This window comes from Carassius gibelio, chromosome A9 (genome assembly GCF_023724105.1).
Source record: "Carassius gibelio isolate Cgi1373 ecotype wild population from Czech Republic chromosome A9, carGib1.2-hapl.c, whole genome shotgun sequence".
NCBI classification, from domain to species: domain Eukaryota; kingdom Metazoa; phylum Chordata; class Actinopteri; order Cypriniformes; family Cyprinidae; genus Carassius; species Carassius gibelio.
The window spans coordinates 30,766,845-30,789,425 of record NC_068379.1 but is presented as its reverse complement, the minus strand read 5'-3'; the positions used below and the strand labels follow the sequence as shown (position 1 = coordinate 30,789,425).

Here is a 22,581-nt window from a genome sequence, read left to right as displayed (position 1 = left end):
TAAAGCACTTTGAATTACCATTGTGCACGAAATGTGCTATATAAATAAACTTTAAAATACAGTTAGTTAGGCAACATCACAACGTTTTCACCATTAAAACTGTTTAATGATTCTATGAACAGTTCAATAAGCAACAATAATATTACAATAATATTAGGTCACTTACTTCAAATTAGGTCACTTTTAGATGGAAACAGTGCATCTCACAGCAAACAGATGAGTCATTGCTGATTCTGTGTTTTGTCAAAAGTTTAATTTTATCAAAAAGAGTCAAAGTTTCATAAACATCTGATAAATCTGTCATTTGAACGAATCGTTTGAATGAACGACTCAGTGACTCACTCATTAAATGCCCACCATAATTTCTTGTTTGTATATTAAAACATATTTAAAAGAATCTCATAATATTATTTAACACTGTTGTATTTTTGTGTGTGTCAATGATTGAATTTGATAACGTAATGATAATCACATCATAATTGAATTTATAGATCAAATGTAAGAATTTGAAATGAATCATATTAATATGATTAGTGAGAAAATGTCCTCTATAAAGTAAAAAAAAAGCCCTTGAATAAAATATAAAAAGCACAAAGAATTATGTGTCACAGCTGAAAAAAAAAACACTGATGAGAATAGTGCTTCATAATAATAATAATAATAATAATAATTTGCAAAACAACAACAACAACACACATATACATAGGCTATATAAGGCAAACATATAAAGCAACATGCATGATGTGTATCTGGAACAATGATTAAGTTAACGTTACCTAATGCATTATAAATTGCAATATATACTGAACTTACATATTTTTTATATTTCATGCCAAATTACATTTATGTATGTATTTATGTGTTATGTGTTTTTTCATTATAATTTTAAATGTTGGGGCTGCCGACAACAAAATGACAATATTAAACTATGTTTAAACTGTTACTGTAAATTAAATACAATATGGAAAAATCTTTGAAAGATTGCTATCAAAGAGCACGCCTCAAGTGCTAGACAGTGTTGTGTCATCTGTGTTATCAGTAGGCTATGTGTAACACGTATCTTTTAATGCCATCATTGCAGAGAGTGGTGAGTACATAAATCTAATAAAATGCATACTCCATTCTAAACTCACAAGATGTGAGTCAGACAGACGCGGTCAATATAAAATACCCTGTGAACACGCTTGAGATCATTTAGGGGAGTTTCCCTTGTAGTTTTTTTTTTCTGCCGCGGCGTTTCCGTGTTCGCGAAGTGCTCAACATTTCCTTGAAGAACCCACCTGTTTACCCGTTCAGTCCAGATCGCTGGATAAGACAGTTGACATTCATGCCTGAAAGGGCGTCATTCATGAGAGGAAACGGGACCGTGCACGCATCTCCAGACTTCTAGGAACATTTGAAGCGCGTCTCGCCGGATAGCGTCTGCAGTCTGAGGGCAAGACTCTTGAGGAACTGCGTCTGGTTAAACGCGTGGCTGCTGGTTACCCTGAAACATCAGGTTTAGCAGGTGCATTGTGTGAACTTCTCGTGAGTGTCATCCTCGTAAGAGCAGCAGGTAAATCTTTGGACTTTAGTTTCAGTTTTAAGCAGTTATTACAATACATTACATATTGGCATTGAGTTGTATGTTAAAGTCTGATTTCTAAACCGTAGCCTATATGGTGCGTTGTAATGTTTATTATGTTTATATGAAAGCTAAAACATAGTGGAGATTGGGAAACTTTGTAACGCATTGTTTTTTTTTGTTTTTTTTTTTACACCGTCTCAGACTTTAATATAATACTCCCACGTGTGTCTAAAACACATTAAAATAGTTTAGAAACATAACAGACATAAAATAGGTTTTACATTTTGTGCATGAATTCATTGTGGTGATCTTATGTCACAATAAAGTTCACAATCATGTTAAAAGCATCCCAAAAACTCCCAAATACATTGCATTCAAGGTCAGTTCAGGTCATGCATTCCCTTAGAGGTGAACCCTTGTTGCTCTACACTTAATTTAACATTTAACATTTAGTAAACATATAGGAAATCATTGAATTTATAACAGCAAATAAAATAGGAACAGGGTACTACTGTATAATAATCTATAATGTTTTTAGAATTTTTTTTTAATGCAGAAATAGATCACATGATAATAACAAATCAATTGAGTTTGAGTTTGAGTTTATTCACAAATACCATGTAATGTAAATCTCATCATTTTACAAAGAGTCTTACAACCTCTAATGTCACCTCAAGAGTTTGATGGTCATGTTTGATAGTGGTTTCAGCCCATAGCTTATTTCTTGGTTACACGATTGGTGTCAAAACACTTCTTGATTTCTCAATAAGTTATTGTTGCCATTGATATATTTACAGCATTGTATTTTGAACATTGCATTTTTCGTCCCAGTACCACTATGAGTCAATGGAAACAAATCCAGCAACTGGATATTAAGTTCCTCGAACAGGTGGACTATTTTTATGATGACAACTTTCCAATGGAGCTGAGGCAGGTGATGGCCAGCTGGATTGAAAGCCAGGACTGGTATGTGGCTATTTTCAATGTGTATTAAATCACATTTTGAATTTCCAGCCAGATAAAAACACAACATCCACCCAAAAATATTCTGTGGTTCATAATATGTGCATTTGTATTATGCATTTGTTACACAACTCTAATGTATAAGGGAATGCATCTTTCTGAAGCATCTTTGTCCTCATCACCTCAGGGAAACAGCTTCAAACCATGAATCTATGGCTACTGTACTCTTCAATAACTTCCTCATTCAACTGGAGAGGCAGTGTTCTCAGGAGCAGAACTTTCTTCACAGACACAACCTGAAGAGAATATTTCATCAGATACAGGTAACAGACGCCCTCCTGTTACTTCCACAGATCTTGTGCGTTAGAGCCTTATCCACATTGTATAAAATTATGTTTCACATCTGTGAAAAAACAACAACAAAGATTACTGGAGTACATTTTACAAGAAAATACTATTTAATTCATATACTTCAATATTTCATGTTTACTTCAGTGTGTTACTTGCCATAATTCATTGTGAATTTTGCTAGCAATTTTCTGAGTGAAAATTGTTTCTACACCAAATACTTGTCAGTGTAGTTATGACAACATTTTTCTTTCACACTGAACGAATGTTGCCTATCAAAAGCATAGTTTCATTTAGTGATGCCTCCGTGCCTATATTTACACCCTCTCTGAAACAAGAAGTGAGAGAAAAGTGAATGACTTTACTTTATTATTTATTTAACAAATGCATGCTCTTATATCCTATAAACACTAAACAGGAAATGATCTAATATTTACTGTAATAGTCAACAGGCTAATTACATAGAATATCTGTTGTGATTCATAACTCTGTGACAACAATGTCAATTATTTTAAGTGCGTGTTTGGTTGTCAACGGAAGCTTGTGTAGCCAGGTGTGGTTTTTGTTAACTTTTCAATGACTTCAGTGGAAACAGTCCTAACCAATATTTAGCACCTTAGGTCACTTACCTCACATTATTAAACAGTCTATAAGCAATGGCTGCCATGTACACTACAGTAACATACCATTTCGATGTGTTATATGTAGTTACAGTAGTGTGCATTCCTACAGTCTTGAAAATTTCTTTAGTAGGCAGACAACAAGAAAATGAGAATCCAGGATGTCGAAGAACCTAAATTCACTGACAAAAGCTGACTGGCAAAACACTCAGTGTAGTTTCAGACTGCTGAACGCATTTCTTTCATTTATGGATTATTTTCATGAGTAGGTGCTGTGGGGATTTCTCACTATATCAATGTGAAAAAAAAAAACTTCCACAGAAGAATCAAATGTCAGGGGTTTCGCTTGTTTAAAAAAAAAATGACATCTGTCTGTGTTGTATGCCACCCGCAAAAAAAACAAAATGACAGAGCACAGTGTGGGGGAGACCATTTTTTTTTCACATAGACTGTATTTAGGACAGATGCAAAAAAATATATTTTCGTTCTTGCGTAATTTATTTTGTTTTGAAAAACCCTATGGAAATATCAGTCAATATTGCATGGGGGGAAAAAACGACTGGACGAAACGCCCACAATATTGTTTTGTCTAACATTAAAGTTCAAATGAACTTAGCAGATGATTGTTATTTTCCGTAAACTCCTGTAGGAATATCAAAACCTTGATCTCTGTGCACTTGAAGGGAAAATTACTCAAAAATGAAAGTGCACTCTCCTAAAGCCAAATGCATGATTATATGCTCTCAGATCATATTTGTATCATCATTATATGATTTCAGAACATCAAACCTGCTAAATTTTAAAGTTTGGACTAGCTATTCCTTTATAGAAACAAAACAGATCTCCAAAACGTAATGCGTGAGATTTTAACCCTCAAGTGTTTTGTTTACATCAATGGTTATTTGCTTGAACTTTCACTTTCCAAGGTTACTTCACTCCTTGTACTGAGACATTCCTCGTAAAGCATGATTCCTGTAAATGGTGATGAGTTTTAACTTGTCAGGCATGTTCAGGGTACTTTCACTGTGTGTATACATACTATGTGTGTGTATATATATATATATATATATATATATATATATATATATATATATATACAGTGCACAGCATAAATGAGTACACCCTCTCTTAAACTTAACAAATGCAGCAATTACTCCTTACTTAGAAGACATGTTAGGGTTCTTTGGAGATATAATGTTTGAACAAGCCTGCTTGATCAATTCCCAAACAAGAATGCCAAAATTGTTCAGCAAAATAAGATTTTCTTATCAAAGTGATCCAATTTTGTGTTGCAAAAATGATTACATCCTCCTTCAAATTACTGAATAAAACAAGAACAAAAAAACAGGAAAGTATATTGAACCAAAATTTAAAAGCCAAGTAATTTCCAGGCAATTAAAATTGTTATATAGCCCATTGAATCATACTCATACTTAATACACTCTGCTTCTTAATACACTCCACTCTGCTTACCTCTTTTTCTTACTCCTTTCTCCTGCTTTTCACACATACTGCGAAACAACCTTCAAGCTGAACAGATTTATTTTCACCAGTGTACTTTGAGATGTGACTAGATATTGCCGGTCTCACATCAGTCTGTAAATGCTGTTGCTTAACTCTTTCAGGGAAAATACAAGGCGGATCCTCTGCAAATGGCCACTGTCATCTGTAACTCCCTGAGGGAAGAAAGACGCATCTTATCTACAGCCAGCATGGAGGAACAGGTACTGCCAAGACACTCAGGACAAACAGCATGCGAAAACCACAAATACCCAATGCAACTATGTTGTTAACCAAGCTTCAGAGTATTGCAGCGTACTCACATATTACAGTATACCACTGTGGGATCCAAAAGGTGCTTCAGTGTGACCTAGTAAACATGGCCAATATTACAAATGCACTTATTCAATTTGTGACCGACTGTTGAACAATACATTTTTGATTTATTTCATGTTGTCATGCTTAGGATGTATACATTTACTTTACATTTAAATCTTCTATTTTCCATGTTTCCATTTCATTAATGGCAGGGGCCACTGGAGAAGTCAATGCAAAGCTCAGCCGCCTTGGAGAAGCAGAAAGTTCTTGACAACAAAGTGGCAATCATAAGAAGCAGCGTTCAGGTAATTTACCTCCAGTATTGCTTTCCATTAGCACAGCTGTGGGGGTTTCGATGTTATGCATTTTTTAGATTTCATTTCTTATGAAAATGTCCAGTGTGTCATTATTTCTTCATGCGTTTTTCAGATGCTGGACCAGGCTGTGAAGTATCTTGAGGACATGCAGGACGATTTTGACTTTCGCTACAAAACACTCCAACTTCGAGGTGAGCCTTTGACATAAAGCAAATAATTGAATATGAGCATATAAGAGAGTTTTTTTTTTAAATCTTCCTCTGATATCCTGTAGATCCAGTTGATAGAAATTCTTTATCCATGAAGCAAGAAGTCACTACACTTCAGGAAATACTGAACCGCTTGGATTTTAAAAGAAAGGCAAGTGTATTTTTACACTGACATTACTATTTTTTTAATAGTTTTACCTTTTCATTTTCTTCTTCTTTGTAAAAGGTTTTGTTTACGTAGATTGTATTCTACTTTTTGAACTACCCTGGGAACTTATTGCCTCAGACGGGTGGCTTTGAGTGGTTTTCACACATCTTTGGTACATTTCACTCAGGTGTGCGATGCCACTATATATGTTGTGGTTGGAAGGTCATTATTAACCACTATGTTTGCACTTTGTTTTACCTTTGCAGGAGATTTTGTCAAAGATTTCAGATGTTATAAAGGAAATTGATGCCCTGATTTCGTCCCAGCTCAACCCTGAGCTTAAGGAATGGAAACGGAGGCAACAGATCGCCTGCATCGGAGGACCGGTTCTGATAGGACTGGACCAGCTCCAGAACTGGTATAACCCTTCATAACAAATTCAGAAAACATGCATTAAACTTAATTTGAGATTCATCAGAGAATCCTAACAAATGAATTACGGTTTCCGCAAAAAAAGCTTTCAGCAATGATCATAAGAAATGTTTCTTGGGTACCAAATATTAGAATGATTTCTGAAGGATCATGTGACACTGAAGACTGGAGTAATAAAACAATTAAAAAATATATTAACATAGAAAATGTCATTGCAATAATATTTCACAATATCACTAATATTTTACAGTATTTTATATTACTGTATTTCTGGTCAAATAAATGCAGACTTGGTGAGCATAAAAGATGTCTTTCAGAAAAATGTAAAAAGTCTTACCGACCCAAAATCTTTGAAGGGTGTTGGTCTTTCAAGGTGGTTGCTAATGCTTTCTGAATGGTTGCTTTTGAGGTTGCAATTGTGTTGCTATGGTGAGATACTGACCTTCTTAAAATTGTAATCAATTTTCATGTGAAATCGCTTTTATAGGTTTACCCTGACAGCCCAGAGTCTTTTCCAGATTAAAAGACAGCTAGACAAACTGGGCGAGCTGATCCTAAAAGTCACTTACGAGAGTGATCCAATCCCTTTCCAGAAACCTCAGATGGAGGAGCAAGTCAAATACCTCATCTATCATCTCATTAAAAGGTAACATTTAGGGATTTCCTGTGATTTGTGAACAATTAAAAGGGGGGTGAAATGCTCGTTTTCACTCAACATCCTGTTAATCTTGAGTACCTATAGAGTAGTACTGCATCCTTCATAACTCCAAAAAGTCTTTAGTTTTATTATATTCATAAGAGAAAGATAGTCTGTACCGATTTTTCCCGGAAAAACACGACCGACTGGAGGCGTGACATGTAGGTGGAGCTAAAGAATCATGAGCGCGAGTAGGCTTTTGCGTTGAGAGCGTTTGGAAGCTGTGACATTACTGTGAGGAAAAAAACATCATCCAAAACAAACCATGGCTAACAGTCAGATTCAGCGTATATTTATGATCCAGAATCAGATCCAGAGGCTGAAATTTAACAAGAGCAGCAGCAGCAACGACTACAGCAGGACGTCTTTATGTGGTATGTAAGTTATTGAAACTGTATATATTTGCTTAGCGGTTTTGGAAAATGACTAAGTTCCACTTTATGTCGTGTTTTTTTTTTTTTTTTTTTTTTTTTTTTTTTTTAGCTGTACATGTGGAAAGTGCAGTTTGATGACAACATTGCATGTTGTTTACTTGATGTGCTCACGCGCCGATAGCCAAGTTAACAACACAGATATTTGAAGCAGTTTTACTCACCGCATGCGGTTCCAACACACGATCGTGACCCTTTTTCGTTGGGACTGCATCATCCTTAAGAAATAAACGATGTGCAAATCTGTCGTCAAACTGGGCCTTGTTTGTAAAACAAGCATCTTCGAAATGCAGGGAACAAACACAAACACTTGCACAACTCCGTTGATGCTCTGTAAAAATAAACTCCATCCACTGGTCCCTTAATGCTGTTTTTTTTTTTGGTAATCTGTGCAGGGTTGTCTTGCCCTGGCAACCAAAAACACACTTCTTTTGTGACATTTCGCGACGCTCTCGCTCTGATAAGTGAAATGTCTGTGCTCAGCCTCGCTATACGGGAGCTCGCGCTCTTCCGGCAGAAGTGCCTTAGGACCCATATAAGGAAATTCCGCTCCATCTAACGTCACACAGAGCCATACTCGAAAAAAGCTTTCCGAAACTTGTGACAAACCAGAAGAGGTATTTTGGGAACAAAAATACTCCTTCAAACGTACAACTTAATTTTTGAAACTTTGTCCATGTTTAGCATGGGAATCCAACTCTTTAACTGTGTAAAAAACTCAGTATGCATGAAATAGCATTTCACCCCCCCCTTTAAGGCACAACAGCTCACTTTGTGTGGCTTTAAGTGCCGTAAATACATGAAACTCAAAGAATGCAACACAATGTAAAGGCTGTGCTGGGTGACCAGGGAACCTGGATAATCTGTCTTGGTCATGTTTGCAGCTCATTTGTGGTGGAGAAGCAGCCCTGCATGCCTACACACCCCCAGAAACCTCTTATCATCAAAACACAGGTGCAGTTTACCACCAAGGTCAGGTATGAACCACAGCCTCCTCCAAACTCTTCATGTAAACAAGTCTGATTTCACAAGGAGTTGACTGCCTTTAGTCAAACACAAATATTGGCCATTTCATTGCACTTTTTTTTTTTTTTAGATTACTGGTTAAATTACCTGAGGTGGATTATCAACTCAAAGTCAAGACAACATTTGATAAGTATGTTCCCTGAATCATGTCTACATTCCATCTTTATAACCTGGGTCATTCATGTTATGCAATATATTTGCAATAATAACAATAGTGTGCAATACATATATTAACTTATTAAAAAGAAATATGCCTTTGATGTAATAAAGCAGACTTATTAATTACAACATATTAATTACAACATGTTTAATTGCAAAATGGCAAATTTAAGAGCGTGGATCATAACAAGATTGAAAAAAAAAGTTAATATAGATATTAAAAATGTCTAGATATTATACCGATTATTATTATTATTATTATTATTATTATTATTAGACAGAGATAAACAAACTAATGCCACAGTACACCACATAAAATTAATCATAATGTTTACCGATGTTGTGCTGTTGTTTCCCTACCACACATGGATGTCACTTCCTGCTAGATAATGTCAATGAACTTGCTTTTTTCCAAGTAAAATCTCAAATGCATTTGTTAAACAGTATTTATTCTATATATCTCGTTGATGTCTAATTTTCGATTAATTATATTAAGTCCAAGTTTTGACTCAGCTGTTGATGAAACTATGTTAAATCTATGTGACCAGTTAAATTATATTACAGGAAAAATCAGCAAAAATCTACAAACTGATTAATACCAAAAACAATATTCCTATGACAATATGCTTTGTTTACTCCATTTTGATTATTATAGATAAATAAATAAACAAACAACTAAAATATTTCTTAGACATTAATGCAATATGCACTCAATCTTAATTAAAAGTAGTAAAATTATAGAAAATTAATAATAATAATCTCTAATATGAATTCCATTTTTACAATTGTAAATATGTATTTCGGCATTCGTGATAGGGATGTGAAGACACTGCACAACTAGGAATGACCCAACTGTGATTATGGCAATAATAATTAATATCATTCTCACATTTACATGCAAGCTTTTGTTTTCATTGTTCACGAGCCATGCAAGCAGTATTTGTGTCACAGGTGCATTTAGCCCAACATGACCGTGTTTTTCTACTCTTTTCTATTTTTGTGTGTGCAGAGACCTTCCTCCAGGCAAAGTGTGAGTGCACTCAACCTCAAACAGAAGAACCAACTTCCTGTTGTTTATTTAGGCCAAATCTCAATATGAGTTTTTTCAGCTAAGTGTGTGGGGGAGGGGGACAGCAGTGTTTTACAAGCTCATTTCTATTTAAATTCTACATAGCATGTGACTGTAATCTACAGTACAGTGGAAGTTGTGACCAAACAGAAAATATCAAAACTAACATTGCTGATATGTCCTTGTAGGAACAGACAGTTCTTCATCCACACCCACAACACCAAAGTGATGGATGTTGAGGAGTCGACTGGATGTCTTTCTGTAGAGTTCAGGCATCTGGTACTTCACTCTGAATTCTAGCATTATTCAAGAGCAATACTGTTACTAAGGCTTTGGTGTTAAATATATTTAAAAGAGTTCACCCACTGTAGGAAAATTAATTAGTCATTATTTACTCACCCTCATGTTGCTCCAAACCCACATTCTGTTATTTTTCCATGGAACATAAAATAAAAAACATTTAAAGTTTTATTTTTTTCCATTCAAGGACAGTTGGTAATTACCATTGCTCCAAAAAGTGAAAAACTTACTCTTTTTCTCACATAAAGTTATTAAATGTCAGAAGACTTGGAATATTTTAGTATATTGTGTGTGTGTGTGGGTGGGTGGGTGTAAGCATGTTTATGTGGTTTATGAGGATACAAATTTGTATAATGACATGGTTATGACTTACGTATTACAATGAGAAGGTGATTTATGAGGACATTTTCAGTGTCCCTGTAATTAATTTTTAAATATCATTTATTCCCGTAATTTATCATTAAAAATCAATATCATTATAAATCATTCAGAATGAGTATTTTTGAAAAATGCACAAATGTTCCTGTGAGGAGTAGGTTTAGGTATAGGGTTGGGGTAGGGCCATAGAATATACAGTTTGTACAGAATAAAAACAATTACGCCAATGGAGAGTCCCCATAAACCACATACACCATCTGTGTGTGATAACTATGACCTGTGTTAGAATGATCCGTGTGAAAATTAACATGAGGGTCAGTAAAAAGCAGTTTCATTTTGGGTGAACTATCCCTTTAAGAGAGGGAAGCTATTTTATGAAATCGTTGTGTTTTGCAGCAGCTGAAAGAGAGAAAGTGTCCTACTGGAGGAAAAGGAAATGAGGTAAGACTGCATTATTTCTAATATCTGCTGCTTACTTCACAGGTGGGGATCGAAAGTTTGGGCACCTTTGCAGAATCTGTGAAAATGCGAGTAATTTTCAAAAAATAAGAGAGATCATACTAAATGCATGTTATATTTTATTTAGTACTGTCCTGAGTAAGATATTGTACATAAAAGATATTAACATTTAGTCCACAAGACAAAAAAAAAATGCTGAAATTATTAAAATAACCCCACTCAAAAGTTATGATCCTCGACTGTCTTTCTGTTTTGTGATGCTTGTGCACGAGTCCCTTGTTTGTTCTGAACAGTTAAACTGAGCAGCGTTCTTCAGAAAAATATTTAAAGTCCTGCAGATTCTTCAGTTTTCCAGCATCTTTGCATATTTGAACCCTTTCCAGCAGTGACTTTATGATTTTGAGATGCATCTTTTCACACTAAGGACAATTGAGGGACTCAAACACAACTATTTAAAAAGATTCAAACATTCAATGATGCTCCAGAAGGAAACAAGATGCATTAAAACTTTTGAACACGATGAAGATGGCCAAATTTTTCTTATTTTGTTGAAATATATATTTTTTTCCATTTAGTTCTGCCCTTCGTAAGCAACAGAAGATACTTGTATGTTTCCCGGTACACAAATTAAGTACAATTTACCTTGATCTTCAAATTCCAAAAGTTTTCATCCCCAGCTCTTAATGCATCTTGTTTCCTTCTGGAGCATCAGTGAATGTTTGAATCTTTTTAAATAGTTGTGTTTGAGTCCCTCAAATGTCCTCAGTCTGAAAAGATGTATCTCAAAATCATAAAGTCACTGCTGGAAAGGGTTCAAATATGCAAAGATGCTGGAAAACTGAAGAATCTGCAGGACCTTAAAGATTTTTCTGAAGAACGCTGCTCAGTTTAACTGTTCAGAACAAACAAGGGACTCATGCACAACCATCACAAAACAGAAAGACAGCCGAGGATCATCAGGTAACAGAACACAGTATTAAGAACCAAGGGTTCCCAAACTTTTGAGTAGGGTTATTTTAATAATTTCAGCAATTTTTTTGTCTTGTGGACTAAATGTTAATATCTTTTATGTACAATATCCTACTCAGGACAGTACTAAATAAAAAATAACATGCATTTAGTATGATCTCTGTTATTTTTTGAAAATTACTCATATTTTCACAGATTCTGCAAGGGGTGCCCAAACTTTGGAGCCCCACTGTATCTTTAAAAGGCCTGTGCGATGGCTTGAGTCTGGTTACATGATTACATGTTGTTTGGAATACATCATCTCGCCAACAGAGGGCAGCCTCACACAGTATATGTTTGATTTTGTATTGACATGTAATAATAATGTGTCTGTGTTGCAGGGTCCCCTGTCAGTAACAGAGGAGTTACATTCTCTTAATTTTGAGGCCATGCTGATGTTACAGGGCCTGGATATAGATCTTGAGGTAAGTTTAAGTGTATAATTTTAATATATTAATATATATATATATATATATATATCAAATACTGTATACTAATTACCATATGTAACTTTATATAATCAAAAGCATATTTAAAGCTTTATTGAAAATTCATATATATTTTTGTTTATAATATGTATAAACATTATAGATGATTTTCAATGCAGCTTTATATATGTTTACCAATATGGCATTTATTTGATGATAAAATACAGTAAAAACAGTAAGATTATAAAATATTATTAGAATGTAAATGAAATAAAAATAATTGTTTTCTATTTTAACATATCTTAAAATGTAGTTTATTACTGTGATGGTAAAGCTGAATCTTCAGCGGTTCTTATTAAAATATTAATATTATCTTATTAAACATGCTGATTCAGTGATGTTTAATTTTTTTTTGTTCTTTTTTAGTAAAAATTACTGATAACTGTTGTTGTAACATTTTTGTAGAAACTGCTATACGTGTTTCCCCTCAGGATTCTTTGAATAGAAAGCTGAAAAGAACAGATTTATTTGAAATATAATTTCTATAAAACAGGCACGTGCACAGGTAGGGCTCAACCTGTGCAGAGCACATGCCCTTTTTGCCCTTACACTCCGAAGTGCCCTTTTTTGGTGGTGTTTTTTTATTTTTTTATTTTTTTTTATCAATGCTATTGGTCACCCTTTACGTCTGTCTGTCTGTTTTACCAAATGAAAGTTCTTAAAACGAGCTTGTGTAAATCTAATTTGATCCTCAAGCTGTCAGTAAGCTGATAACTCCGCCCCCTCTATATTCATTGAATCAACTGAAGTTCCACAGCAGCCGCACACTAGACAACAGCTGAGCTGAACAAAGTTTTGCGAAGGGTAAATAAATATCTTGTTGTTTGAATAAGTACTACTAAACATTGTCTATAAAGGCTCATATTTTATTTATTTGATGTCTGACTGACTCACTGACTGAGACATGTGGGATGTCGCCTGAAAGAGAGGGCTAGCATTTGCCATCTAGTCATAGCCAATACATAGCCAACACTTAAATAGCCTGTGCATACAGTTGCATTTCATCTTTTATAAAATGCTAATTTGGCCAAATGCATTTTACCACAGGAAAAACTGAGCGCTCCGTCTATATAGCTAAAAAAAACTAGTTTGTAACCTGTAGATGAAAATGTAATGTGATGCCCGCAGCGGCAGGCGCCGTCGCCGTTTTAATGACGGACAGAAAAAAAAAATCACATTTGCACACATTCGCTGGTCAAAAATGATATATTGATAAGTAATACAACAACATATAATTTGTTTTTACCATCGGAAAATCATAACAGGTGCGCCCCCGCGCTGTTTCGTACTGGAACTTACACAGCGACGAGTGATCCTCGGCACCTAGATAACATATTTCTAAGAAATTTCTTCTTTGATTTATGATTGCTGATACACTTAATTTATTAACATTTAGGCTAATCATGTTATGGTATACTCTCTGTATACTCCCTGTATAAAATGTTGTAAAACATGGTTTTACTACAGTAATGTAGTAGTAACTAAAAAAAAAAATTTGAGAAGATCACTGAAATCTTTATATTTTATCATGCAGAATGTAATTCATGATTCATTCCAAGTCTTCATTTATTTGATCCAAAATACAGCAAAATCAGTAATATTGTGTAATATTTTTACAATTTTAAATAACTGTTTTCTATTTGAATATTTTAAAATGTAATTTATTTTTGTGATCAAAGCTGAATTTTCAGCATCATTACATCAGTACTCTTCAGTGTCACGTGATCCTTCAGAAATACTTTTCACTGCAACTGTACTTTTCACACTATTTTTATTTATTTTTTCATTGCTGGCTTATTTTAGGTAAAGTTTAGTGAATAAGAGACCTTCAAGAGACCAACATCCCTGGTCCACCACAGTATCAAATTTTTGCTAGATACATGGCTCACAGAAGGTTGATGTTGTATTAGGTTTAAAGAAGCCCTTAAAACCCTGTTTATCTATATTATCTAATTATCTAATATTATTATTATGGTTGTTATTAATTGTGAATAAATCTAAAACTTTTAAGACTATTATTTTGTGTTATTGAATTTGTCATGAAGATGTGACCATTTCTTCCTTTTATGCAGGCTTAATAAATAATCTTGATATAAAAAAAAGGGGGGGGGGGTGCCCTTTTTCAGTTTCAGCACATGCCCCTCAAAAGGTCTGTGCACGGCCCTGCTATAAAACATTGGGCTTCAGTCTTTCCCCAGCTTAATGTTCTTTACTTCTTTACTTTACTTAATACTTTTGTATTTTTGTTTCTGTGCAGACTTGCTCCCTGCCCCTGGTGGTCATCTCCAATGTCAGTCAGCTTCCAGGGGGCTGGGCCTCCGTCATGTGGTACAACCTTCTAACAGACGACCCCAAGGTGAGCTTCTGATGCAGATGCAAAGAATGGACGTCTAGCTTATAGTATCTTGTTTATAGTTTGCAGTACTTGGTAGAAACATGCTTATTGTCTGCATTTGGTCTACTCATGTATTATATGACTACTATAACTAGAGGTGGCAAGGCTTGTCATACAGTATTTAAACTTCTCTGATATGTTTAGAACCTTGGATTCTTCAGTAACCCTTTGCGGGCAAGTTGGAGTCAACTCTCAGAGGTACTCAGCTGGCAGTTCTCAAGTTTTGCAGGCCGAGGACTCAACAAGGAGCAGCTTAACATGCTGGGAGATAAACTCCTGGGTATGTTTTCTATAAACTTGTTGGCATATGTGACATTAAAGAATATTTCTGTCATTGTCTGCTGCATTCCACTGTATGTTTGATTTCTCTAATGATGTTTCATAAACATAGCACAGTTTCTTGTGAACGTATTTAGCCTTCAGCTAAACAGTGTTTCCTAATTGTTTCTGAAGGTCAGCATGCTTCTTATAATGACTGCCAGGTTTCTTGGTCCAAGTTCTGGAAGGTAAAAGAAAAAAGAAAAAAAATAGTATATGCTCTTGCTATTCTTGAACTGTAACAATTTAAATCCTTTTTCTTCTGTTTTTCTGTTGGTCTCAGGAAAACATTCCTGGCAAGTCATTTAGTTTTTGGCTGTGGCTGGACTCGATCCTGGACCTTATTAAGAAACATTTACTTCCTGTTTGGATTGATGGGTCAGTGACCTTGTCATGGCATTCACATGCATGATAAATATAAATAAATAACACATATTAACTCTGTTATTCTGATAAGCATGTTATAAAAAAGCATGTAGTCTATTTTTATTAGATGTTTTATCACAGTTTTATCAGTATATTTATAATTGAGATTTCTCTTGATCTGCCATGCTGAATTGAGTTTTTGCTTGTTTTCTGCTTCTCAATGGATTCTGCTATTTTTTGTTTCTCAGTTACATAATGGGGTTTGTGAGTAAAGAGATGGAGCGTGCCTTACTGAAGGAGAAGGAGCCAGGGACATTCCTGCTACGCTTTAGTGAAAGTCACCTTGGAGGAATCACCTTCACCTGGGTTGAGCAGGATGAAAATGGTTTGTCTAATACATTGGTTCCCAAACTTTTTCAACTCACGGCTCACACAACCAAACATATATGTTTGCGCGGCCCACTGCAAAAAAATTAACTGCCCCTGCTATTGTTGGGTTAATAACTTAGTACTCAGAAGCTAGATTGTTAGAAAACAAGTTCGAACAGTGGAAGCATAGTTACAGTTTAATAATTTTTTTTTGTTATTTAATTATATACATGAAATTATGTTATTATGTTATGACTTAGACATTTTTAAATTTATAAAACAAAATTATTATTTATTAGTAATTGGCGGCCCACCTGCAATACCACCGCAGCCCACATGTTAAAAAACACTGGTCTAACATATGTTATCAGGATTTAAAGGAATAGTTCAGCAATAAATGAAAATTTGCTGAAAATGTAGTCACCCTCAGGCTGTCCATTACTGTATGTAGATGTGTTTATTTTCCATCAGAACAGATTTGGAGAAATTTAGAATTACTTTCTCACCAGTGGATCCTCTGCAGCGAATGGGTGCCATCAGAATGAGAGTTTAAGCAGCTGATAAAAACATCACAGTAATCCACACAGCTCCAGTCCTGTGAATTAATGTCTTTTGAAGTGAAAATCTGCATGTTTTGACCCTTTGGTATTGTTCATTTGAGGGACACACAAGTGTTGTTTGTAGGCCAAAAGTGACCGAACACCTGAAATGTATTTTTTTTTTTAATTTCTGTAAAATCATTGTAATATATTTTTGTTCAATAATATTATTTTTTTTATGTATGTTGAGAGAATTTGACATAATATTTATGCAATAATTATGGTAAATAAATTATCATAGAAATAATAATAAAAAATCTAATATTTTATATTACTTTTGAAATTATGGAAGTATTTCATGATAAAATGCAAACAATAAAACAAAAAAAATTGAAGGCAGATTAGTGACATCTGGTGGGAGTAAAAGAAGAAAATCATCTGACATTCTTATTTAGATTCTTATACAGCTCTGTGTAAAAGTCTGTAGCTCCATTTGACTGTTTTTGCTTGTTAAAGGTTGATCTGTTCATATTTCTCCCCTGATATAAACACTGGAGGAAGTATTATTATGAATAGAGGAATCATATTTTAGTGGGAAGCAGCATCTTAATGATGGATTTGTTTCATGCAACGAACATGCAGCTTTTCACTTCATGAAACATTAATTCATGTACTGGAGTCGTGTGGATAACCTTTGTATTATTGTGATGTTTTTATCAGCTTTATGGACTCATTTTGACGGCAACCATTCACTGCAGAAATGAACACTAAATTTCTTCAAATCTGTTCCAATGAAACAAATTAATCTCCGTCTTGGTTGGCCTGAGGGTGGGGAAATTGTCTGGGTGAACTATTCCTTTAAGAATAACATTCCCAGTACAGTCGAATGTAGGAGACATTATGTTACAGGTGTCCAATTGTAAAACAAAAAAAAAAACATAAGAATCCTAACAAGGTCTTCTATGGAGTGAATGGTTGAAATCTTCTGAAAGCACAGGTTAAAGGTTTTAAAGTTAAGGAACTCTTGCCAGGTTAAGCAATTACTGTCATTTCCACACTGAGACAATGTCTTGTGTTTGCTGAGGGAAATTCCAGCCTGGAGATATTCCAAAATTTAGCAGATGCCGTTTATCCTTTTATAGATAGTTTTTTGTTTCCTTATTTTCAGTGTGCATTGGAGAGTTTTAATTGTTTAGAATGAATAATGTTTAGGAAAACATTAGCACTTTGTGCATTTTTTTTAAATTTGTCTTTATTGTATTAAATATGCTGTTAAATAATCTTAAGCATATGTATTCTGCCTACAGGAGACCCAAAGTTCATCTCTGTAGAGCCGTACACGAAAAACCGCCTCAATGCCTTGCCCATTGCTGATATAATACGGGACTATAAGGTCATTGCAGATGGTGTTGTCCCAGAGAATCCTTTGAAGTTCCTCTATCCTGACATCCCGAAGGATGAGGCTTTTGGAAAACATTATAACAGCCAGCAAAACAAAGGTTAGATATCTATAAATGTATCAGATTTTTTTATATTTTAGCTGTGCCCCATATTTTGTTTACACACCTGTTAATTTTTGTCCATTACAAAAAAATTTCAAATTGACACCCAAGAGATGGAAGGAAGGCATGTACATCATCACTTCCCATTATCTCAGTTTTTAAATTTATTGTATTGTTCACTCTATTTATCATGCTCAACCATCATGTTTCCAAACGTATTCTAAAAACAAATGAATGTATCTATATTAACAATACAAATTTTCTTAAGGTTACGCACCTCTTTTCATTGATGATCATTCTTTTTTTTTCAGGCCTTAGTTTTTTTTGGGGGGGTGGGGCGTGCAAGATTATAAATATCATATGCTAAAATGCTTTATTGTTGTTGTTTTATATCCTTCACAGTTTGTCCTTACATTCAGACACAGTTAGTTCCAATTTCCCATCGGAAGTGAGTGTTTTAATTTCTTTCACAACCAGATTTAATTTTGTAATTTGTTTCTTCCCTGTATTGCATGATTGTATGAACTGATTGTGAACTAAAAAAAAATTCTCTCTCTTCAATGTCCTCAATTCTCAGTGGTCCAGTCCAGAATGCATGTTCCTCTCCTGAACCCCCCATGTCTCCTGGAATGTTTGAAATTATCACCCAGCACCTCAGTCCCTTTGAGTTTGAAAGCGCTGTAAGTAACATTTTTAACACATTTTAAAGCTTGCTATGATGCTGCCAAGTGATGATCGTCCATCATGATTTGAGAATAATCCAAAAAGCATATTATACTTCATTAAAAGCAAGAACATCTGACATGAACTAACCAGAAAATGACTTTTTTTTTTCTTGTTTACATTGCAGATGAGTTCACCCTAGAAAGGGCAACAGCCACATTTCATTTGGATCCAAGATTATAGATGGATTCAAAGATTTTCATCTGTTTATTTTAGCTTCTTTTGCTGTTCTTCACTTTTCTGGCTCTATTCTGTTACAATGCATAATGTCTTTATTTTCATTTGCTGACAGAGACTGTATGTATATTCAAAATACTGTCAGTATGACGATGTATCATATGTATTATTAATGTCATAATTCTAAATTGAAGCAATTTATTTCTTATTTACAATAAATTACTTGTCTCATCTACCTGTAAAATTCAGATTTGCCCAAACCTTAATCTGTCTTAATTTTATAACCATTTAAGTATTTTTTTATTAAGAATTTCATGGTTTATCTATGGTATAATTATTAATAGTAGTAATAAAATAGTAAAAATAAAATGCAATATATTGGCACGTTGAGTAGGAATTGTGGTTGTTCACATTATGAGGATGGAAATGTTGTTGAGTGGGCGGCAGCCAGCATGTTACATGTAACATGGGAAAAGTTTTCACCCACATTCTTCCTGTCAGCATATGTGAAGTGTTTGCAGGGTAGGATCCAGTAATTTAGAGCTAAAAGTAAGAATCTAATCATGATGTCCTTTATAGTATGTAGATATTAACCTTTATAAACAGAAAACTCCCATTAAAGTTTGTGACTAGATGCACTGTGCCTGCAATATGATTTATGTCAATTAAACATCTATTTTTAAACACCTGTCTGAAAACACTTTTACACTTCACTTCATGTTTTTTAGTTGCAAATATGGCATGCAAGATATGACAGTAAGTCTTTTCTGCATTTCTGCAACTAAGAGTGCTAACAATTTGACATCTACTTCATTCACTTTGGTTTGTCATGCTGGTGTGTGGAAAAAAATAATGACGTCAAAATGTCAAACAAAACTGCTAAGAGAACTATGAATCGTAATTCAAGTTTATTTGTATAGCTCTTTAATTAAGATTAAGTAAAATTAAGTTTCTACATTATCTAATTATAAGGTGATTTTAAGTTAAATTGAGTTTCGTTTCTTAAAAAATTTAGACAATACTATGCAACTCATTTTTATGTCCCTGTCAAATGTTTTAATATATGAGATAAAGTATTAAATTCACAATTTAAAAGTAGAAATCATATTAGCTTTTATCTTAATATATAAATTAAAGTGAAAATTTGCTCCAAATTTTGTTCTTGTAACACACTGTAACAAACAGAACTAACTTAAAGTGCATAAACATATTTAATTAAAACAAATTCACAAAATAATGTTCTTTTTAGCATCAATGGAATTCACAGAACAACATTTACATATACGTAACAAACGTTTTGTTTCATTCCTCCTGCCAGAGGCAGTGCTTAAGGACTTGTGGATGACATGAAGAATGTCACTCACCTGAAAAAATTTAAGGTTGCTCCTGGAAAATTGTGGAACTGACAGCATGAGTGGTAGCAATGTTGAGTTTGTAGAAGCTGGCAAAAGTACATTGGGAAGCCCAAGTGTCAGCAGCACAAATATACCATATAGACTCCACTGAAAGCATCCCAAGATGTAAACACAGCCCTAGTGGAATAACAAGAGATAACCTCTGGCAAAGGTTTTGGGTTTCATTGTATGCCATAAAGATAACCTCCACAATTCAATTTGACAAAACTCTGCTTCGATACATTGGTTCCTTTCCTTGCACCATCTAAGATGAACAGTAGCAGTCAAATATCCCTTCAGGGCTCGCATAGGACACTAAGGTGATTCCCTGACTGTGGTGCTGACTGAAAAGCTGCCAAATTGATTGACTGATTCATAAACTACAGAACTTTAGATAGAAAAGAAGGATTTGGTCAGAGCACAACACCAGAATCCTCTGGCAACCAACCCATACATAACTTGTTAATGAACAAAGCATGAAACTCACTTATGTTCAGCAGAAGCAACTGTAAACTAAAAAAAATGTTTTTAAAGATATCCATTTCAGTTTAGCTGTCTGCAAAGGCTCAAATGGTGGCGGACAGACAAAATCAAGAACAAGTTTCAAATCCCATACAGTAAAATATGGGTTAAGGGTCATTCTCAGCTGTCTTGTACACTTCAAAAACCTGCAGACGAGAGTATGAGAACCAAGAGAAGAACCATTAACCGGAACATGGTGCACAGAAATTTCTGGAATATATATCTTCAGTTTAGAGGCTACTTTGCCTGAATTCAAAAGATGCTGCTAAAAACTAAGAACTCCAGGATCTTCACAGCATATTGGGTCTAACCTACACTCCTTGCACCATGTCGAGAAAATCCTCCAACGTGCCGCATAGAGCTGACATGTGGATGAAGCTATAGTAATAATACTCTCCAGCCTTTGTTGAAGATTTCACAGAAATGCTATCAACGATTTTTGTTTTGCAATTGCAGGGGATTTAATATTCACATAGATAATGCAGAAAACAAAACCACAAAAGAAATTATTACTGTTTTAAACCCTTTTGACCTGATTCAGCATGTGCATGGACCAACACACAAACATAGACATAGGCCTACTCTAGATTTAATCAGCAGTAGAGGTCTAAGCATTTCATCCATTTTTATTTAAGGACATAGCACTATCTGATCTCTTCTGTATTTTCTTTGATATATTGATCTCTGCCACTGAATCTAAATCTGTCTCTGTCAGAAAGAGATGCATTAACACATACATTGGTCAGGCATGACAGAATGCTTTTCAGCACAGCCAAACTCGGTGCGTCGCTGAACACTAACTCAGTGCATTATCTGTTGACCAGTCTTACCACTCAAGAGACAGGCAGCATTTCACGATGGCCTCAATGTCTTTATCTGTCCCTGGGCACCAAACCCGGTCTCTGCAGCGCTGCTTCAACTTCACAATACCCAGGTGGCCCTTGTGAGCCAAGACATGTGCAGAGTGCTGGGGGTGAACTTCAGCTGTACCTTGAACCCACGCATAGCATCAGAGCATGCTTGTGACCACACACATGGCTCATCCTTACGCAGCAGTCGCCGTAGAGGGGCAGTGATAATGGATAGTGCACATTGACTCGAGAACGAGTCAATCTTTCGTTCATTATCTGGCTCGGCTCGGTGTTCATCTTCAGTTCTCTCTTCACAGCAGTTCAGTCAGTGTACTTTTTGAGTAAATGAATTACTCCGGGATATTGGTTTGTTTGAACTCAGAGGGAGTGTCAGCCACATTAAAAAAGTTAACAGCTTAAGTCATTTGTGGATTAATGCGTATTGGAGACGTGAACCGTTTAAACGAGTAAATTCGATTTGGTGAACTGGTTCAAAAAGATCCGGTTACATTGAATGATTCGTTCGCGAACCGGATATCATCAACTGCTTTGTTTTGAACTCTCTCACAACAGACACGGAAGAGAAGACAATGCTAAATAAAGTTGTGGTTTTTACAATTTTTGGACCAAAATGTATTTTCGATGCTTCAAAAAATTCTAACTGACCCTCTGATGTCACATGGACTACTTTGATGATGTTTTTATTACCTTTCTGGACATGGACAGTATACCGTACACACAGCTTCAATGGAGGGACTGAGAGCTCTCGGACTAAATCTAAAATATCTTAAACTGTGTTCTGAAGATTAACGGAGGTCTCACGGGTTTGGAACTGACAGGGTGAGTTAATGACATCATTTTGATTTTTCGATGAACTACCCCTTTAATGACATTATCCTCCAGGAAGCCACATTATTTTGGTAGGTAAACAACAGCATAAACATCAGCAAGTATTTGCAAAGGATTTTGTGACATAGATGAATACATG

General features: G+C 35.0%; 1 protein-coding gene across 1 annotated transcript; it reads left to right on the top strand.

Annotated features, from left to right (window-relative positions):
* Nucleotides 1–1,213: 1,213 nt before the first annotated feature.
* Nucleotides 1,214–19,510, top strand: LOC128020162 (signal transducer and activator of transcription 4). Its single transcript, XM_052606846.1, has 24 exons — nt 1,214–1,555; nt 2,399–2,533; nt 2,718–2,853; nt 5,124–5,222; nt 5,529–5,621; nt 5,746–5,824; nt 5,908–5,993; nt 6,257–6,408; nt 6,910–7,068; nt 8,435–8,527; nt 8,647–8,706; nt 9,745–9,765; nt 9,993–10,083; nt 10,879–10,923; nt 12,291–12,374; nt 14,695–14,793; nt 14,977–15,112; nt 15,286–15,338; nt 15,434–15,528; nt 15,765–15,901; nt 17,732–17,923; nt 18,329–18,374; nt 18,504–18,606; nt 18,777–19,510. Exons 2-24 carry the CDS (start codon nt 2,406–2,408, stop codon nt 18,789–18,791), a joined length of 2,202 nt encoding a protein of 733 aa, XP_052462806.1. The 5' UTR covers nt 1,214–1,555; nt 2,399–2,405; the 3' UTR covers nt 18,792–19,510.
* Nucleotides 19,511–22,581: the final 3,071 nt, after the last annotated feature.

Bases quoted from the DNA above. Each gene is read 5' to 3' on its own strand.
- LOC128020162 (XM_052606846.1), top strand. From the start codon at position 2,406: ATGAGTCAATGGAAACAAATCCAGCAACTGGATATTAAGTTCCTCGAA. The intron at 10,924-12,290 runs GTAAGACTGCAT...TCTGTGTTGCAG, and splicing joins CTGGAGGAAAAGGAAATGAG to GGTCCCCTGTCAGTAACAGA. The intron at 18,375-18,503 runs GTGAGTGTTTTA...CTCAATTCTCAG, and splicing joins GTTCCAATTTCCCATCGGAA to TGGTCCAGTCCAGAATGCAT.